Source organism: Drosophila eugracilis, unplaced genomic scaffold, assembly GCF_018153835.1.
Source record: "Drosophila eugracilis isolate 14026-0451.02 unplaced genomic scaffold, ASM1815383v1 contig_81, whole genome shotgun sequence".
NCBI classification, from domain to species: domain Eukaryota; kingdom Metazoa; phylum Arthropoda; class Insecta; order Diptera; family Drosophilidae; genus Drosophila; species Drosophila eugracilis.
The window spans coordinates 218,151-233,487 of NW_024573712.1; the positions used below are offsets into that span (position 1 = coordinate 218,151).

Here is a 15,337-nt window from a genome sequence, read left to right on the forward strand (position 1 = left end):
AATAAAATTTTATTATGGGTTTTCCTAGGTTGGGTTACGAAACGAACAAGAAATTTATAATGAATAACATATATAAATGATAGAGAAAGGGGTCAGATTTCTATATAAAAGATATTTTCCTTACATTTCTGCAAATTCTTGTGAATATGTTGAAGATAAGGAAAAGAAAAGAAACTATAAAATACATAATATTCTGTGTCTTAACTACTCATTTCTTCCCTTCAATAACTCTACATTCCCTTTATTATCAATTAATTTTTAAACGACTTCAATTTCTTTCTCTGTAGCTGCCTCTTGTTGCACGCGATCGACGCCAAATGAATGCCAAATGTGTTTGGGGCTTCATTTTTGAGTTTTCAGTTTTGTTTTCCCCCTTAACCAATCTTGGGGCCCGGCCCAAAAGCAGCGACAAAAAAAAAAGACAACGGGGGATGCTTCCTGTCCTGCGGCAAAGCTGCATTGCTATCGCTGCAATGTTGCAACAAGTGGCCGCAGTGGATTTTTCGATTATTATTATTATTATTATTATGCAGGCAGAGTTCGTTGAACATTCCTCGAAGGGGGGCGAATGTCAATTTCACGCTTTGCTTTTGCCAAAAAGAGTCAGTGGAGAATTATGTTTATGACGATAGCGAGTCAAAGGAGAAACGCCCATCAAAGCCACACGAGAGAGATAGTGACCATCATCATCATCATCATCATCATCAACGTAATCGTCATGATCATTAAGGGGGAAGACCATCGCGATGAGGTTGTGGATCTTTTATCAATAAACCGTTAATTATCAAAAGCGCCTAACTGCAGCGCGATGGCTTTGCTATAGGAAAACAATACGCGGATGTATTTCTGTATTTTTCTATAGGTATTTTATTTTATTTTCGCTTTGTCTTATCCCCACCAGACGCAAAAAGGCAAAAAGCTAGGAGTGCCACTCATCCAGCCAACCGACCAGCCACAGTCCATGGGGCAACGCTCGAGATCGCCACGTCCAAGGTTTTGTAAATAACCCGGCCACTGGCAACTGTAGATCGTGTGGGCGTGGGCTGGGCTTTGGCTTTGGTTTTGGGTTGCTGTAGAATTGAAAATTGGAATGGAATGGAAATTGAATCGGGCCTGTGAATTGGGTGTTCCGCTCCACAAATCCTCAACTTTGGCCAGCGACCAAATTGCGACGCAAATTGCCGCCCCGAAAAAAGCCAAGAATAAACAAAGAACACTTTTGGCAATTGCTGAAGATCTCTCCAAAAAGACAAAAGGGCCGGGCCCAAAATCTCAGATGAGTTGGCAAGGTTTACTTGGTTGTCTTTTTTGCTTTTTGCAGCCTCATAGGAGTGACCTTGTGGAAATACGGTTAAATTCTAGAATTGTCATTGTTTTTCTGCACTCATTCACTCATTCATCAAGCTGAGTTCTTAAGCCTAACCTTGCGGAAACCCCCTCTATTTACTTAAATATTTTATGCTTTTTTTTTGGGTTGACAAGCGCGTGACATGCTAAACACGATCAAAGAGCAGGGGCAGTTCTTATATATCTATATAAAGAGACTGATATCTATATTGCCATCAGAAATCGATCAATCGATACCGAAACGGTTCAGAAGCAGCGTGAGAATATTTGAACTTTTAGCTCGAACTTCTCACAGAGTCCGCAGAGAATTTGCATAAATAATTGCTGATTGATGCAAATTCAGTATGCTATATACCAGCAATGCATTAATTTGGTTCGAATCCATTGGATTAACCTTGATTTTGGTTCCCTTTGTTCTGCCTTACGACACCCGATGATCATTGTTTATTCTCCGCCAATCTGCTGATCATTATTGCTTATGGACTGGCGTATATATGTTTGTATGCTAAAGGTCACATTCGCTGTCGAGGCAATTAAATGGTCCGAAACATAAGCGCAAGACCATTCATCAATCTCTCACTTTCGTTCCAAAAAAAGGCGAGCAAAAAAAAACGTACTTGAAGTACGAGTATCTGTATCTGTGGCACGTCTTGTGTATCTGCTTGGATAGTTCCTGGTGATCTCACTTGCTAGTTCCCTATGAAAGTGCAGTTCTGCATAGGTGACATCATTTCATATCATCATGGCTATTTTGTTGGAAAATTTTTCATTTTACGCGCTTCATAAAGTTTTACAATTAACAGCTAATGAAGGTTCATGACAAGGCCCCACTACACTTTATGGTGTAACCTAGGAAGTTCTCAACTTTATTTTGTCATTAAACATTTTCAGAATTCCTTCTCACTCACACTCTCTTTCTCTCTCTCTTTCTCTGTGTCTGGTTTTTCTAAAGTTTGTTGAGAAATTTGTGTTATTAAGAAATTAAGAGCCGCTTCGCATGCTTTTCTTTTCATTTCTTTTCTTACCATTTCATTTCTCCGCCGCCGGATCTTGGCTAACAAGTAAATGTGTATGTTGGCCTCTTCGCTCTTTTGCCGTCCATTATCTTTCGCTCTCTTTCAACTGAAATTAGTTGGCTAAAAACAATGAGAAATCCGTATTCAGGGCAGTTCCTTCAATGGCCGCAACACTTTGGCATTCGGCGACGGACGACAGAGGCCGGACGCCGAACAGCGGCTTTTGTGTAATATCTAAAACAAAAACACAAAAATACAGAAAAAAAACGCAAATGGCTCAAAGTCTTGTAGCCATCCCCTCCACTATACCCCCACTCCACTATATCCCCCTGCTATATCCCCCTGCTATATCCCCCGACTTTCGGCTGATCCGGCCATGGCGGACGTGTTGCGCATGCGCCCGAGGGCAATACAAGTTGGCCGCTCTGTGTGTGTACAATTTATATGCCAAGTGGGCTGAGAGTGAAAATGTCATTGGCAGATGTGTCGCGGATATTAGCAGCGGGCTCTCCTCTCTCCCCTCGAGCCCCTTTTTGCACTGCCAGAAAATCTACGCTATTTGATTTATGATTTAAAGATATTTCCGGAACTTGCTGGTTTGGAAAATAATTTATTATAATGCCTAGAACTCTGTAAGGTAACCCTTAGTTCCTTTTAAGAGCTTTAACTTTCGATAATAGTATCAGTGGAATGAGAAAGAGTATGTTTAAATACAGTCCACCTTCTCAACTTGATTAAGTTCCACGGACTTTTAATGCCTTCAAATCAGCCAAACTAATTTGGTTTTTATTTGATAATCAGATAATTGCTTTCATATGGCTTATATACTCCCTAAACATCTAACAACTTCCAATTTCATGGCAACATATTTCTCCTTGTGCACCCTTCAATCTCTTCCACTTCCTCTGCTGGCCCCCATCAACAGCCAGCAGACAAAAGGCCCGCACTCGACTGAATAATTTGTTTATGCAAACGCAACTTTGCGAATATCAAAAGTAACTATTTAAAGTGCGGGAGGTGGGGCTGGAATTATTTACAAGCTTGTTGCTGTCGTAGTCCAGTGCGCACACATGTTTCCCGTGCTGGTTGCAACTAGTGTTGCTGATGCTACTGCTGCTGCTGTTGCAGATGTTGCTGCCGTGTTCTGCCCCCTGGTTGCAGGCATCTTTTTAGCTGTAATTATGATGAGCTGAGGCCGTTTAGCTCACAAGTTAATTACCCAGTTTCATCGGATTCAATGGGACAGGCCGACCACTTTCGACACTTTCAATGGGGGCTGGGCCAAGAGCAGCAGTGGGCATCTGTTGCTGATGTTGCTGCTGCCACTGCTGCATTTCCCAAGCTATCTATTTTTGGTGCTTGAGGGCCGCAAGCGAAAAGCGCCATTAAATCGATTTTACATTAAAAATATTGCACAAGCCATCATTGTTGGCGTTGCTGCCAGAATTAATGGATCATAATTATGGTACAGTAGCAACAGCAGCAGCAGCAGCAGCAGCAACGGCAACATCAGCAACAGTAGCCGCGGCATTAGAAAAGAAAACAAGAAACCAAGCGGAGAGGCAGACAATTGGAGTCCGATCACGAGGCAGATGAACAGATGAACAGGCACAAATTGTTCGAGAGGAAAAGTTTTCGATTCGGATTTAGGTTGCGCGGGGAAATCTCAGGCGGCGATTGTGGGACTCTCCGCCAGAAGGTTAGAAGTAAGTCTTTTATTTCTACAGCGTCTCCCAGAAAAAGATGCCACCACTTAGCTAACATTTTAAGTGAAAGAGAACTTTTCTTTTCCTTTTTCTTTTCTTTATTACTGTTGATGTTGCTATTGCTGCCGTGTTGTTTCTTGCATTGTTTTTCGTGGAGTTTTCCAAGAGAAATTTATGGCATACTTTGATGGACGATGATGCGTGGCTGCTGTCTCTGCCTGAATGCCAGGGAAAAACTAAAGAAAAGAAAAACAGAAGCGATTTGTTCTGGCCGCAATGCTGACCTCCCCCCGAAAGAAAGCTAACTGCGCTGATGGCCATCTGTTTTTGTTTTACTTTATTTTGTTTTTGTATGTTGACTTGACGTCATTTTGCGGCAAGTGAAAATGTGTGCGATGCGGTGCCGACAAACCCGTTTTCAGGTTTCAGTTTCGGCTGAGCTTGTGAGATGTTTATGTTTTCAACAACAAGCAGCAGCCACAGCAGCAGCAGCAGCAGCAGCAACCGCAGCAACAGCAACATTTGTTCGCCTTTTTTTCGGCTCAATGTTAAGACGAGATGTTAAAAACGTGATTTCCATGCGTCGCCAGCGTTGTCGTTGTCGTTGTCGGCATATTTAAATAAAATACTTTTACTATCAACGAAAACTAGTCAGCCAGCAGGAGCAGCAGCAGCATCAAACGGCAAACAGCTCGTTATATTGCTGATCAAAAATTATAGTGCAACTGTGGCTGCTGCACCAACATCTATTGCCTATGTTGCAGTTATAGTTGCCGCTGATGTGTTGCTATGCTGTGTTGCATACGCAATGCGCAACGCAAAAGGCCACTGACCAAGACCTGGATCGGCAACACCACCCAAAAGCCACTGAACCCACCAATTATCCCATACCAGGCGGGTGGTGGTTAGCGGTTGCTGGCTAGGAGAGCTTAGTAAGCTTAGTAAGCTAGGTGATAATATCCGATATTCGATTTTTTAAGCCCTATAGACGAACGGTGTTTATTGTCGACATTAATGCCGTGGGTTATGCAAGGCAAGGTAATTTATCAATTTTTTTGTTTTCCTTTTCATAATTTGCATCACATAACCAAATGGAACGCCGCCCCGCTCGGCTTAATAATGCCAAATAGAGGGAAAGATAGGCAAATATATAAATAAAATATGCGTTAATTGTATGGAAATGTATTTAGCCCAGTGTCCGAACATTTCTTTTGACCCTTTCTTTCGGCCTTTGTCATTGTCTCTCGCCCAGCCGTATATTATTGGGAATTATACAATATTAGCTGGCAAAAAAAAAAAAACTTATTTTTGATATGTGAAGTGAATCATAATAAAGCTGTTACATTTGCCCCGTCCCTCGATATTGAGGGTGTGTATATATAATAAGCTTATGTCAGGTAAATCTCTATCTTGAAAGAGGAATTCTGTTGGGGGATTACAAGGGTCTCTTTCCCAAGGCCTTATCTATGTTGCTTGGCTAAGATTACAAGATGATAACCCCACTAGATAAGAGCAATTATCTCCCTTGACTGTTCTGTAAGTTCTTGGCTTATGCTAGACCTGCTTTCAATTAACTCTTGTGATGTCATCACCCTGATATGCAAATCCATATGAAAATGCAACCGTTTCTTGCCTTTGTCTTAGCCAAATTGGCAGTAGAAAAAAAAATACAAAGTAGACTTACTCAACAGGCGAACGGAAGTGATTAAGAAAGGCGAAATGGCAGCATCTAACCATCTCTCTCTCTCTCCCTTTCTGGCTCAGCAATGAAAGTGAAGAGGAAGAGGGGGACTTTGAAAGATGGAACTAGACAAAAGACTGGCGCTTATGCAAATGCTAACTGGGCAAAGATACAACCAACATCCAACAGCTGTTTTGTCTAGCTCCAGTGATGTAAGCCAGTCCAAAACGTATTCCCCCAGTTTCATCTTCATCTCTTTCACTCTGCTCTTAATTTATGCAAATGCGACAACATTTCTTCGATGGCTTTCTTCAGATGCAAAGCTACATATGTATATCTCTATATATACCGCAGTCTTCAAGTCTGGCTGTATGTAATGCAGAAACAATAAAGATTTTTGCCAAAACTGGGGGTGGCCAAGCCGAACGATATGCGCTAAAATTTTTAACAAAAGCTTTTACAATAAAAAACAAAAAAAAAAGAAAGAAACAGCCGAGATGTTAGGTACACAAAAACATAACAAATTAGTTTAGCACTTTTGAAAGTTGTCATGGAAGGGGTGGATGGGGGTAAGAAGGGGAAGCGGACATCGTCATACGCCTTGCACACTAAAACGACTCTGACTTTTGCTTTTCTGAAACTCTGAAACATAAAACTCTTTATAATTGCACTGTAAACATTTCACTTTCGTTTTTATTCCGCCTTTTTGTGCCCTGTGTCTTGGAAATCAGCTTAACACACGACGAACTGTCGTCTCCTCGCGTCGTGCACAGAATAATTTCATCGGTCGTCGCTTTCGCCATCATATTACAATAATTTACAATATGTGGGTGCTTGAAGATAAAGATTGCATCGGGTTTCGGTTTAAAGCTGTGCCTCCACCTCCGCCTGAGCCTCCTCCTTCCGAGGACTCAATTAGCATCTGTCCAGATTATGGCCGCCCATTTGCATTAATGAGACGTGCGATTCGGGAAATATGGTTTTTTTTTTTGGTGCTTATTTCCCAAGTCGTGGCGGCTACTGCCGATGACCCCACGGATGACCTTTAGTTAGCTGACATTTTATGCCAGGAAAACCTTTTTCTTTACAAAGCAAAGCTGCAACGCCCATAAACTGAAGAAATCAGATCTAAAACAAATAATACATTGAAAACAATGTTTATGTAGAGGGGCAAACTTAGACTCAGACTTAGTTTTAAATTTCTTTAAAATTACACTTTTATCAATAGGAAATATTACTTATTAGAAACTTTTTTCTACTTTCACTTATAAAACTCCTCTCTTTTACTCTTCTTACAGATCAAATTCCAAGGCCTCGTATTTGCCGCGCCAGAGTCTGGAGAAGCTGAACAACACAGATCCCGACCATGGCGTCTACAAGCTTACCCTCACCTCCAATGAGGACCTGGTGGCCCACACTAAGCCCAGTTATGGGGTGACTGGCAAACTGCCTAACAATCTGCCAGATGTCCTGCCATTGGGCGTTAAGCTCCAACAGCAGCCAAAGTTGCAGCCAGGATCGCCGAACGGCGATACCAATGTGACCCTGCGCTATGGTTCTAATAATAATCTGGCTGGGAACTCACCGACAGGTACCACGCCCAACTACTATGGGCAGAGGTACTCAACTCCGGTTCTGAGTCAGGGCTACGGCAAGAGTCCGAAACCCGTGACCCCACAACAATACACGAGATCTCAGTCGTACGATGTGAAGCACACGAGTGCGGTGACCATGCCGTTAATGTCCCAGTCCCACGTGGATCTCAAGCAGGCCGCCCATGACCTGGAGACGACGTTGGAAGAGGTACTGCCCTCTGCCACACCCACACCGACGCCCACACCGCCACGCCTCTCGCCGGCCTCCTCGCACTCAGACTGCAGTCTGAGCACCAGTTCCCTGGAGTGCACAATCAATCCTATAGTGACACCGATTCCTAAGCCCGAGGCGCACATCTTCCGCGCCGAGGTGATCAGTACCACCCTGAATACAAACCCGTTGATAACACCACCCAAGCCCGCGATGAACCGCCAGGAATCTCTGAGGGAGAACATCGAGAAGATCACCCAACTACAGTCGCAACTAATGTCGGCGCATCTCTGTGACACGGGTCTTATAGGCGGCTACACCAGTCCCCTGATAACCAGTCCCACTGCCAGTTTCGTCAATGAACCAATGATGACACCGCCACCACCGCCCAGTCCGCCTCCCCTAGAAGAGGAGGAGGAGGTAGAGGAGATGTGTGTGCTCGACAAAGAGCCCAAGATCGAGGAACTGCAGCTGATGCAGCGCAGTGAATTGGTCCTGATTGTGAACCCCAAGCCCAGCACAACGGATATGGCCTGCCAAACGGACGAACTGGAAGACAGGGACACAGACCTCGAGGCGGCTCGCGAAGAGCATCCGACCAGGACCACTCTGCAGCCCCGCCAGCGACAACCCATCGAACTGGACTATGAGCAGATGAGCCGGGAGCTGGTGAAGCTCCTGCCGCCAGGTGATAAAATCGCCGACATCCTTACACCAAAGATCTGCAAGCCCACCTCACAGTACGTGAGCAATCTGTATAATCCGGATGTGCCCCTGCGGCTAGCCAAGCGCGATGTGGGCACCTCTACCCTAATGCGAATGAAGTCTATCACATCGCCCACCGAGATTCGAGTGGTCAGTGTGGAGCTGCAGCTGGGCGAGCCAAGCGAAGAGCCAACAAATTTAATCAAACAAAAGATGGTGGGTATTTTCATGTGATATCTTAGTAATCCTAAATCCTATAACCAATCTTTATCTCCTTTGCAGGATGAGCTCATCAAGCATTTGAACCAAAAAATTGGCTCTCTAAAACGTGAGCAGCAGACAATCAGTGAAGAGTGTTCGACGAATGACAAACTGGGCCAGGATCTCTTTGCCAAGCTGGCGGAGAAGGTGCGTCCCAGCGAAGCCTCCAAGTTCCGCACCTACGTCGACGACGTGGGTCACATCACCAGTTTACTTCTCTCGCTTTCCGAGCGTTTGTCCCAAACCGAGTGCAGCCTGGAAACGCGCCAGCAGGAAAAGGTGAGAATATTTTAGAATTTACTAAATGAAAGATATTATAATAAATATAATCCTTAGGGCGCGCTGGAATCGAAGAGGGATCTGTTATATGAGCAATTAGAGGAGGCGCAACGCTTAAAATCGGATATAGATCGACGTGGAACCAGCATCGCCGGATTACTGGGCAAAAACCTCAGCGCCGATATGTGCGCCGACTACGACTACTTCATCAACATGAAGGCCAAATTGATCGCCGATGCACGCGACCTGGCCGAAAGGATCAAGGGCAGCGAGGAGCAGCTTAGTTCCCTCAGCGATGCGCTAGTCCAAAGCGATTGTTAAACTGGCTAATAGCTATTGGCTAATGGCCAACTTGGCCGATTCGATTCTCCCTGCTGTCAACTCAAAGTTGAGAGCCGATCGAGAGAGTCTGCAGGATCTGCCAGCCCAGTCCGCAATGTGTATTAGTTTAAAACGATGTGCTTAATTACCACACCCACACTATAATGTATAAATATTGTATGTTCATTTGTGATTTTCAACTAGCTAGTAGGTTAATTATTCTATATATCGGCCGCATAGGTGTAAGCATTTTCTACATAATTATCAAAGCAAAGATAAACTGTATGCATTAATAAAACTATGAAAATTATTTAACTGGTATTTTGAATACAGCCTGAAAGTAGGCAATACAAATTGGGATAAATCACTTCGATAACCTAAATATATTTGGATAAATTAAAGTAATTATAGCTGTGACTGAGGTATTTGTAGGTTTCCTCAACAAAAAATAGTTAAAAAATTTCGTTTCAAGAAAAATATAATTCTCACATTTCATTATGGGTGGCTTATTATCGGCTGCGTTTTTATCATAAAGAATGTATATGTATGTATATAGTTAACTCTCGCAATTCAGAATTGGCTCTTTCAAAGTGTCTAAATATAATGCTAACTACAATTAAGTATATATATAGATATTTTGAAGTTTACCTAACTCGAGCTCTTTGGTCAACAGATAGGGATTCTTGTTTTTGAAGTTCTACTGTAATTTTATTAAAGGTTGTTACACCGCCTCATCTAAATGTAAATGAACTTACCGGTTTAACAAGTTTTGTAGTCACTCGTGCTTATATTTCACAAATAAATTTGTTTTTGAATATTGAACTATATTATTTGTGCGTTGATTTTCGTATAATTATTTACCGACATATAATAATTTGATTAAATTAAAAGTAAAATACGTAACAGAAATATTCAAACAAAACTAATCGATGATCAAACTGTAAGCATCGAAATGAATACAGTTTGACATCCGATAGTATCAAAAAAAAATCGTCTTTTGTTCCAGCTCTACAGCCGATATGCAAAACAATATTAAAAACATTGGGTCAGTTCGCGTCGCTTGCACACGTTGCAGTTTTATTAGCATTGGACGAGGTCAAGTGAAAGCAAAGCGCAAGCCCCGAGATTCCCGATTCGTTTGCTATGTTCAGGGTCAGACCGCTTCTCCCCTGGATACGAAGCTCTGTGCAAACGACCTTGAAACTCCAAACAGATACATCGAAGTCCGAATCGGTCCGACGGAACCTGCGACTCCCACACATCGGTTGTCGTAGTCATTGTCGGACTGTGAGCAAGTAAGTCTCGTTCGTCCTATCAACCACCTGTTTTTAATGTTTTTTATTATTTATGTGGCGTAGTCTGAACAACAGGGGAATGGCCACCGGTGGAGAAGCATCCAAAGAAGAAGTAGCAAAGGCGGAAGCTGCCAAGGAGGAGCCGCCAAAGCAGGGCAATCGCTTAGTTGCCTCTAAGTCTCCGTATCTTCTGCAGCATGCCTATAATCCGGTTGACTGGTGAGTAGAAGAAAACGAAACACATATCGAAGGCGCCAAGTAAATAGAGAATCGTGGGTGTAGCTTGTCGTTAAATCACGTGTGATAAGAGATAAGATTGCTACAAATCACAAAGAAACAGCAAACAAAACAATAATATTCGTTCATATGTGGAGCCTCAAAAAATTCTAATAATACCTCGCTTTTGTTATCTTCAATTTAAGGTTTTTAATTTATTTTACCATTTGAAAGCCTCTTCCCTTTGTTATTATATAAACTTGTTATGTAGCAATACCCAATCTTAACAAAGAAACCATGTAAACGAAATAAAGTGGCGAACAAAGTCATAACTCAGACAAAGCTCTAGATATCGTTGATTTTAATTGAATCCTAAAACTTTGTAGGTATCCCTGGGGCGAGGAGGCTTTCGAAAAGGCCCGCAGCGAGAACAAGCTCATCTTTCTTTCGGTGGGCTATTCCACCTGTCACTGGTGCCATGTAATGGAACACGAATCCTTTGAGAGTCCCGAAACAGCGGCCATTATGAACGAGCACTTTGTAAACATCAAGGTGGATCGTGAGGAGCGTCCGGACATCGACAAGGTTTACATGCAATTCCTTCTGATGTCCAAGGGCAGTGGAGGATGGCCAATGAGCGTGTGGTTAACTCCTGATTTGGCACCATTGGTGGCGGGAACTTATTTCCCGCCAAAATCTCGGTATGGAATGCCGTCTTTTGGTGCGGTCCTCAAATCCATTGCTAAGAAATGGGAAACCGATAAGGAGTCCCTTTTAAATGCCGGATCCGCTTTGTTGGCTGCTTTGCAGAAGAACCAGGATGCTAGTGCTGTGGCAGAAGCGGCATTCGAAGCGGGAAGTGCTCTACAAAAGCTAAGAGAAGGTATCAACGTCCATAAGCAGAGATTCGACCAGACCCACGGAGGATTTGGTTCTGAGCCAAAGTTTCCGGAGGTACCACGTCTTAACTTTCTGTTTCATGGCTATCTAGTCACTAAGGATGTGGATGTACTGGACATGGTGATCGAAACGCTGAATCGGATTGGAAAGGGTGGCATAAATGACCATGTTTTTGGCGGCTTTGCTCGGTATGCGACCACTCAGGACTGGCACAACGTCCACTTTGAAAAGATGCTCTATGATCAGGGCCAACTAATGGTGGCTTTTGCCAATGCCTACAAGGTGACCAGGAAGGAAACATTTTTGGACTATGCAGACAAAATATACAAGTACTTGATTAAGGACTTAAGACATCCTTTGGGAGGCTTCTATGCAGGCGAGGATGCTGACTCTTTGCCTACCCATGATGACAAAGTAAAGGTAGAAGGAGCTTTCTATGCTTGGACCTGGGACGAGATTAAAGCTGCTTTCACGGACCAGGCCAAACGATTTGACGACATTACGCCCGAGCGAGCTTTTGAAATTTATGCTTTTCACTACGATCTAAAGCCACCGGGAAATGTACCAGCTTATAGTGATCCTCATGGCCATCTTACTGGCAAGAATATACTTATCGTACGGGGATCGGAGGAGGACACCTGTGCTAACTTCAATTTGAAGCCGGAACAATTTAATAAGCTGCTGGACACAGCTAACGATATTCTGCATGTTCTGCGAGATCAGCGACCGCGTCCGCACTTGGACACCAAGATTATTTGCGCTTGGAATGGCCTGGTCCTGTCTGGACTCTGCAAGTTGGCCAACTGCTACTCCGCGAATCGGGAACAGTACATGAAGACAGCAAAGGAACTTCTCGAATTTCTTCGCAAAGAGATGTATGACCCAAAACAGAAGATTCTCATCCGTTCTTGCTATGGTGTGGCCGTAGGAGATGAAACCCTGGAGAAGAACGAGTGAGTTTTATATCAAGAATATGTTACTTACCTTTAAAAATATTTAATTTAAAAACTCAAATAAAAAAATCATTTATCTTTCTAGATCCCAAATCGATGGCTTTCTGGATGATTATGCGTTCCTTATAAAGGGTTTGTTGGACTACTACAAGTCTACACTAGACGTAGAAGCTATGCATTGGGCTAAGGAATTGCAGGACACACAGGATAGGATTTTCTGGGACGAGAAAAATGGTGCGTACTTCTTCTCACAGCAAAATGCACCCAACGTTATCGTGCGGCTCAAGGAAGGTAAGTGTGATCATCTTTTGGATCTTTAGTCTCCACAAACTTATTTCTTATATATTTCTAAAGACCACGATGGTGCCGAGCCTAGTGGTAACAGTGTCTCCGCCCGCAATCTCGTCCTTTTGGGACACTATTACGACGACAATTCCTATCTTCAAAGGGCTGGGAAACTGTTGAACTTCTTTGCCGACGTAGCTCCCTTTGGCCATGCTCTCCCAGAGATGCTATCCGCCCTGCTGATGCACGAGAACGGACTGGATCTGGTCGCTGTTGTGGGACCGGATTGCCCCGATACTCAACGTTTTGTTGAAATTTGCCGCAAGTTTTACATCCCAAGCATGATTATAGTACATGTGGATCCCTCTAATCCAGAAGAAGGCTCTAACCGGCGCCTACAAACGAAGTTTAAAATGGTCGGGGGCAAGACTACGGTTTATATTTGCCATGAGCGAGCGTGCCGTATGCCAGTTACTGATCCGCAGCAATTGGAGGATAACCTCATGTCATATTTCTCTTTGAATCGCGCTTAAATCCTTAAAGTTACTCGAATTCTATTTTTATAACTTATAAATGTTACTGTTTTTTTCTTTGCTTTTAAAGCAAAATAAAAATGAGTTCACGGAACTGCATAGTTGTAAGTAGCTGTTAGTAAGCACCCCAATAGACTTGCAACAGAGTCAAGCTAGAGTTAGCTTCTTTTATTGTCAAGTCTGAGAGACTTTCGCCGCCTGCATTGCTCCCTAAATGTCTAGTTCGTTGAAGTTGCAATTTTTAGCGAAAGAAAACTAATATAACCTTGTATACGTCTATATAAAAAGTTAATAAAGACAAAAGGGGAAACCTTAAAAAATGTGGCTTAAATAATTTTATATTTAAAACAATCGGAAATTGGTAGGTCTGGAAATTGGATTAGCTTAAGCGAAAGGATTAAATGTTCTATTACACATTATAGAAAACAATGAATGTTCTACCCGACCTGATTAAATAAAAGTAAGGTCGATTAATCTCTCTTCTCGAATACAACACGTTTTGTGCATTTATTGGAATCGTTCTGTTCGTGGAGCAATCAACCAATCGGTGGTCGGCTGCACCTGCTCCGCCCCAGAGGCGTAGGCGTAAAACTAGGCTTTAAACTAAATGCGTGCCCTGCGCTGCGTCCGCGATCCGTATTCAAACCCAATCGTTTGGGGGCATGGAGCTGGATCACGGAGGCGACGGCAATCGCCATAGAAGGAAACTAAACGTATGGAGAGAACAGCTCGGTAATCGGTAATAATAATCGTAATAATAGTAGTTTGTAGCAATTAAAATAATTTAGTTGAAATTCACATTCATCACATTGGTTGGCCGACCATCTGCCATGCCTCATCCTCAACTGTTGCCGTCGTCGTCGTTTTATCTTCCTCCGGCTTTCAGGTGTCTGCATCATTGAAGCTCATGGCCGCATCGAAGCTATCTACGATGGTCTCCATGCGTTCATGGTGCTCAAATCGGGCGAACTTCCGCGCGAATTTCCGGCCGGATCGAGCTGTGCTATACCTCCGCGAGAAACGCGCCCGCCGGAAGAACCGAAAGCGAGTGTCTTCTTCCTCCTCGTCGTATTCCGGCGCCGACACCGAATCTTCATCTGTCTCCCGCAGAAACTCCTTGGGATCTCTATGGATCTTAAAGATCTTGGTGGCCGTCGCCCCATTTAGCTTCGATATGGTGCGCGAGGCATTAAGGATCCCACTCGAATTCGAAATTGAACTACTGCGGTTCTTAATGGCCGTCAGCCGATTTGTGATGGATACCACGTTGAATAACTTGGACAATTCCGAGTCGACACAACGCGATTCGCGACGCAGGTTCTTGCCGTTCTTCACGTAGATGAAGTGGTTTAAGGGGCTCTGGCTCAAGCTCTGGCTATCCAGGGGATGGCTTCCAGCGGAGCAGGTGGGCGAAATGGAGACGGATACGGAATTGCTGCTACCGCCACCCCCGCTGGTCAGCAATGTGGGCGTGGAGGGCGGCGCTGGCGGTGGCACATGCGGCATTGTGTAGCAACGCTGGCGGCCCGAGGCCAAAGTAGACCCCCCGCCCGCCGGCCCATCGTACAGGTTGGTCACATTGTAGCGGCTCAGGCGACACAGCGACGTGGACTCCGGCTCCAATTCCGCCTCCGGATCGTGGCTGGTGGGCATGTCCATCGCCTGTGCGAGTATGTGCATGGTTTTTGGCCAGGTTTTTCGAGTGGGTGGAGCGTGGAGAGCGGAGTGGTGTGGTGTGGTGCGACGGGGCAAAAAGAAAGGGCGTTGTAGAAGTGGATTAGCAGGAATCATCCACGAATGTAGCGCGTCCACTCACCTGCAGCAAGCCTTCGACTTCCATGTACTGGCTGTCGGTGGTGAGACGGTGTGTTTTGTGCATCAGTTGTTGATATCAGGTATATTGATTAGGAAATATTATTATTTTCGCCAGTGTGACCAAGTGGCAGAATGCAAGTCATACTGAGCGACGGCCTAGCGTCAAGTCATACTGGTATGCATCACTTAGTCATTCAAAATTAAAGGCAAGTAACTTT

The 15,337-nt window shown here is 43.9% G+C and overlaps 3 protein-coding genes across 5 annotated transcripts in view; 2 read left to right on the top strand and 1 right to left on the bottom strand.

Annotated features, from left to right (window-relative positions):
• LOC108106526 (protein Shroom) overlaps nucleotides 1-9,432 on the top strand; it is a 45,630-nt gene extending 36,198 nt beyond the window's left edge. For all 3 annotated transcript variants that reach the window (XM_017213652.2, XM_017213653.2, XM_017213655.2), the window contains 3 exons: nucleotides 7,049-8,477; nucleotides 8,544-8,801; nucleotides 8,859-9,432. In XM_017213652.2, the coding sequence (XP_017069141.1) occupies nucleotides 7,049-8,477; nucleotides 8,544-8,801; nucleotides 8,859-9,122 (1,951 nt within the window). In that variant the 3' untranslated portion in view covers nucleotides 9,123-9,432. The remainder of the gene's footprint in view (nucleotides 1-7,048; nucleotides 8,478-8,543; nucleotides 8,802-8,858) is intronic.
• Nucleotides 9,433-10,141: 709 nt separating this feature from the next.
• LOC108106700 (spermatogenesis-associated protein 20) lies at nucleotides 10,142-13,624 on the top strand. The gene is made up of 5 exons (XM_017213933.2): nucleotides 10,142-10,417; nucleotides 10,481-10,636; nucleotides 11,020-12,486; nucleotides 12,572-12,777; nucleotides 12,841-13,624. The coding sequence occupies exons 1-5, from the start codon at nucleotides 10,266-10,268 to the stop codon at nucleotides 13,302-13,304; spliced, it is 2,445 nt and encodes an 814-aa protein (XP_017069422.1). The 5' UTR covers nucleotides 10,142-10,265; the 3' UTR covers nucleotides 13,305-13,624.
• Nucleotides 13,625-13,774: 150 nt separating this feature from the next.
• LOC108106701 lies at nucleotides 13,775-15,265 on the bottom strand. The gene is made up of 2 exons (XM_017213934.2): nucleotides 15,121-15,265; nucleotides 13,775-14,966 (listed from the first exon to the last, which is right to left on the bottom strand). The coding sequence occupies exons 1-2, from the start codon at nucleotides 15,181-15,183 to the stop codon at nucleotides 14,187-14,189; spliced, it is 843 nt and encodes a 280-aa protein (XP_017069423.2). The 5' UTR covers nucleotides 15,184-15,265; the 3' UTR covers nucleotides 13,775-14,186.
• Nucleotides 15,266-15,337: the final 72 nt, after the last annotated feature.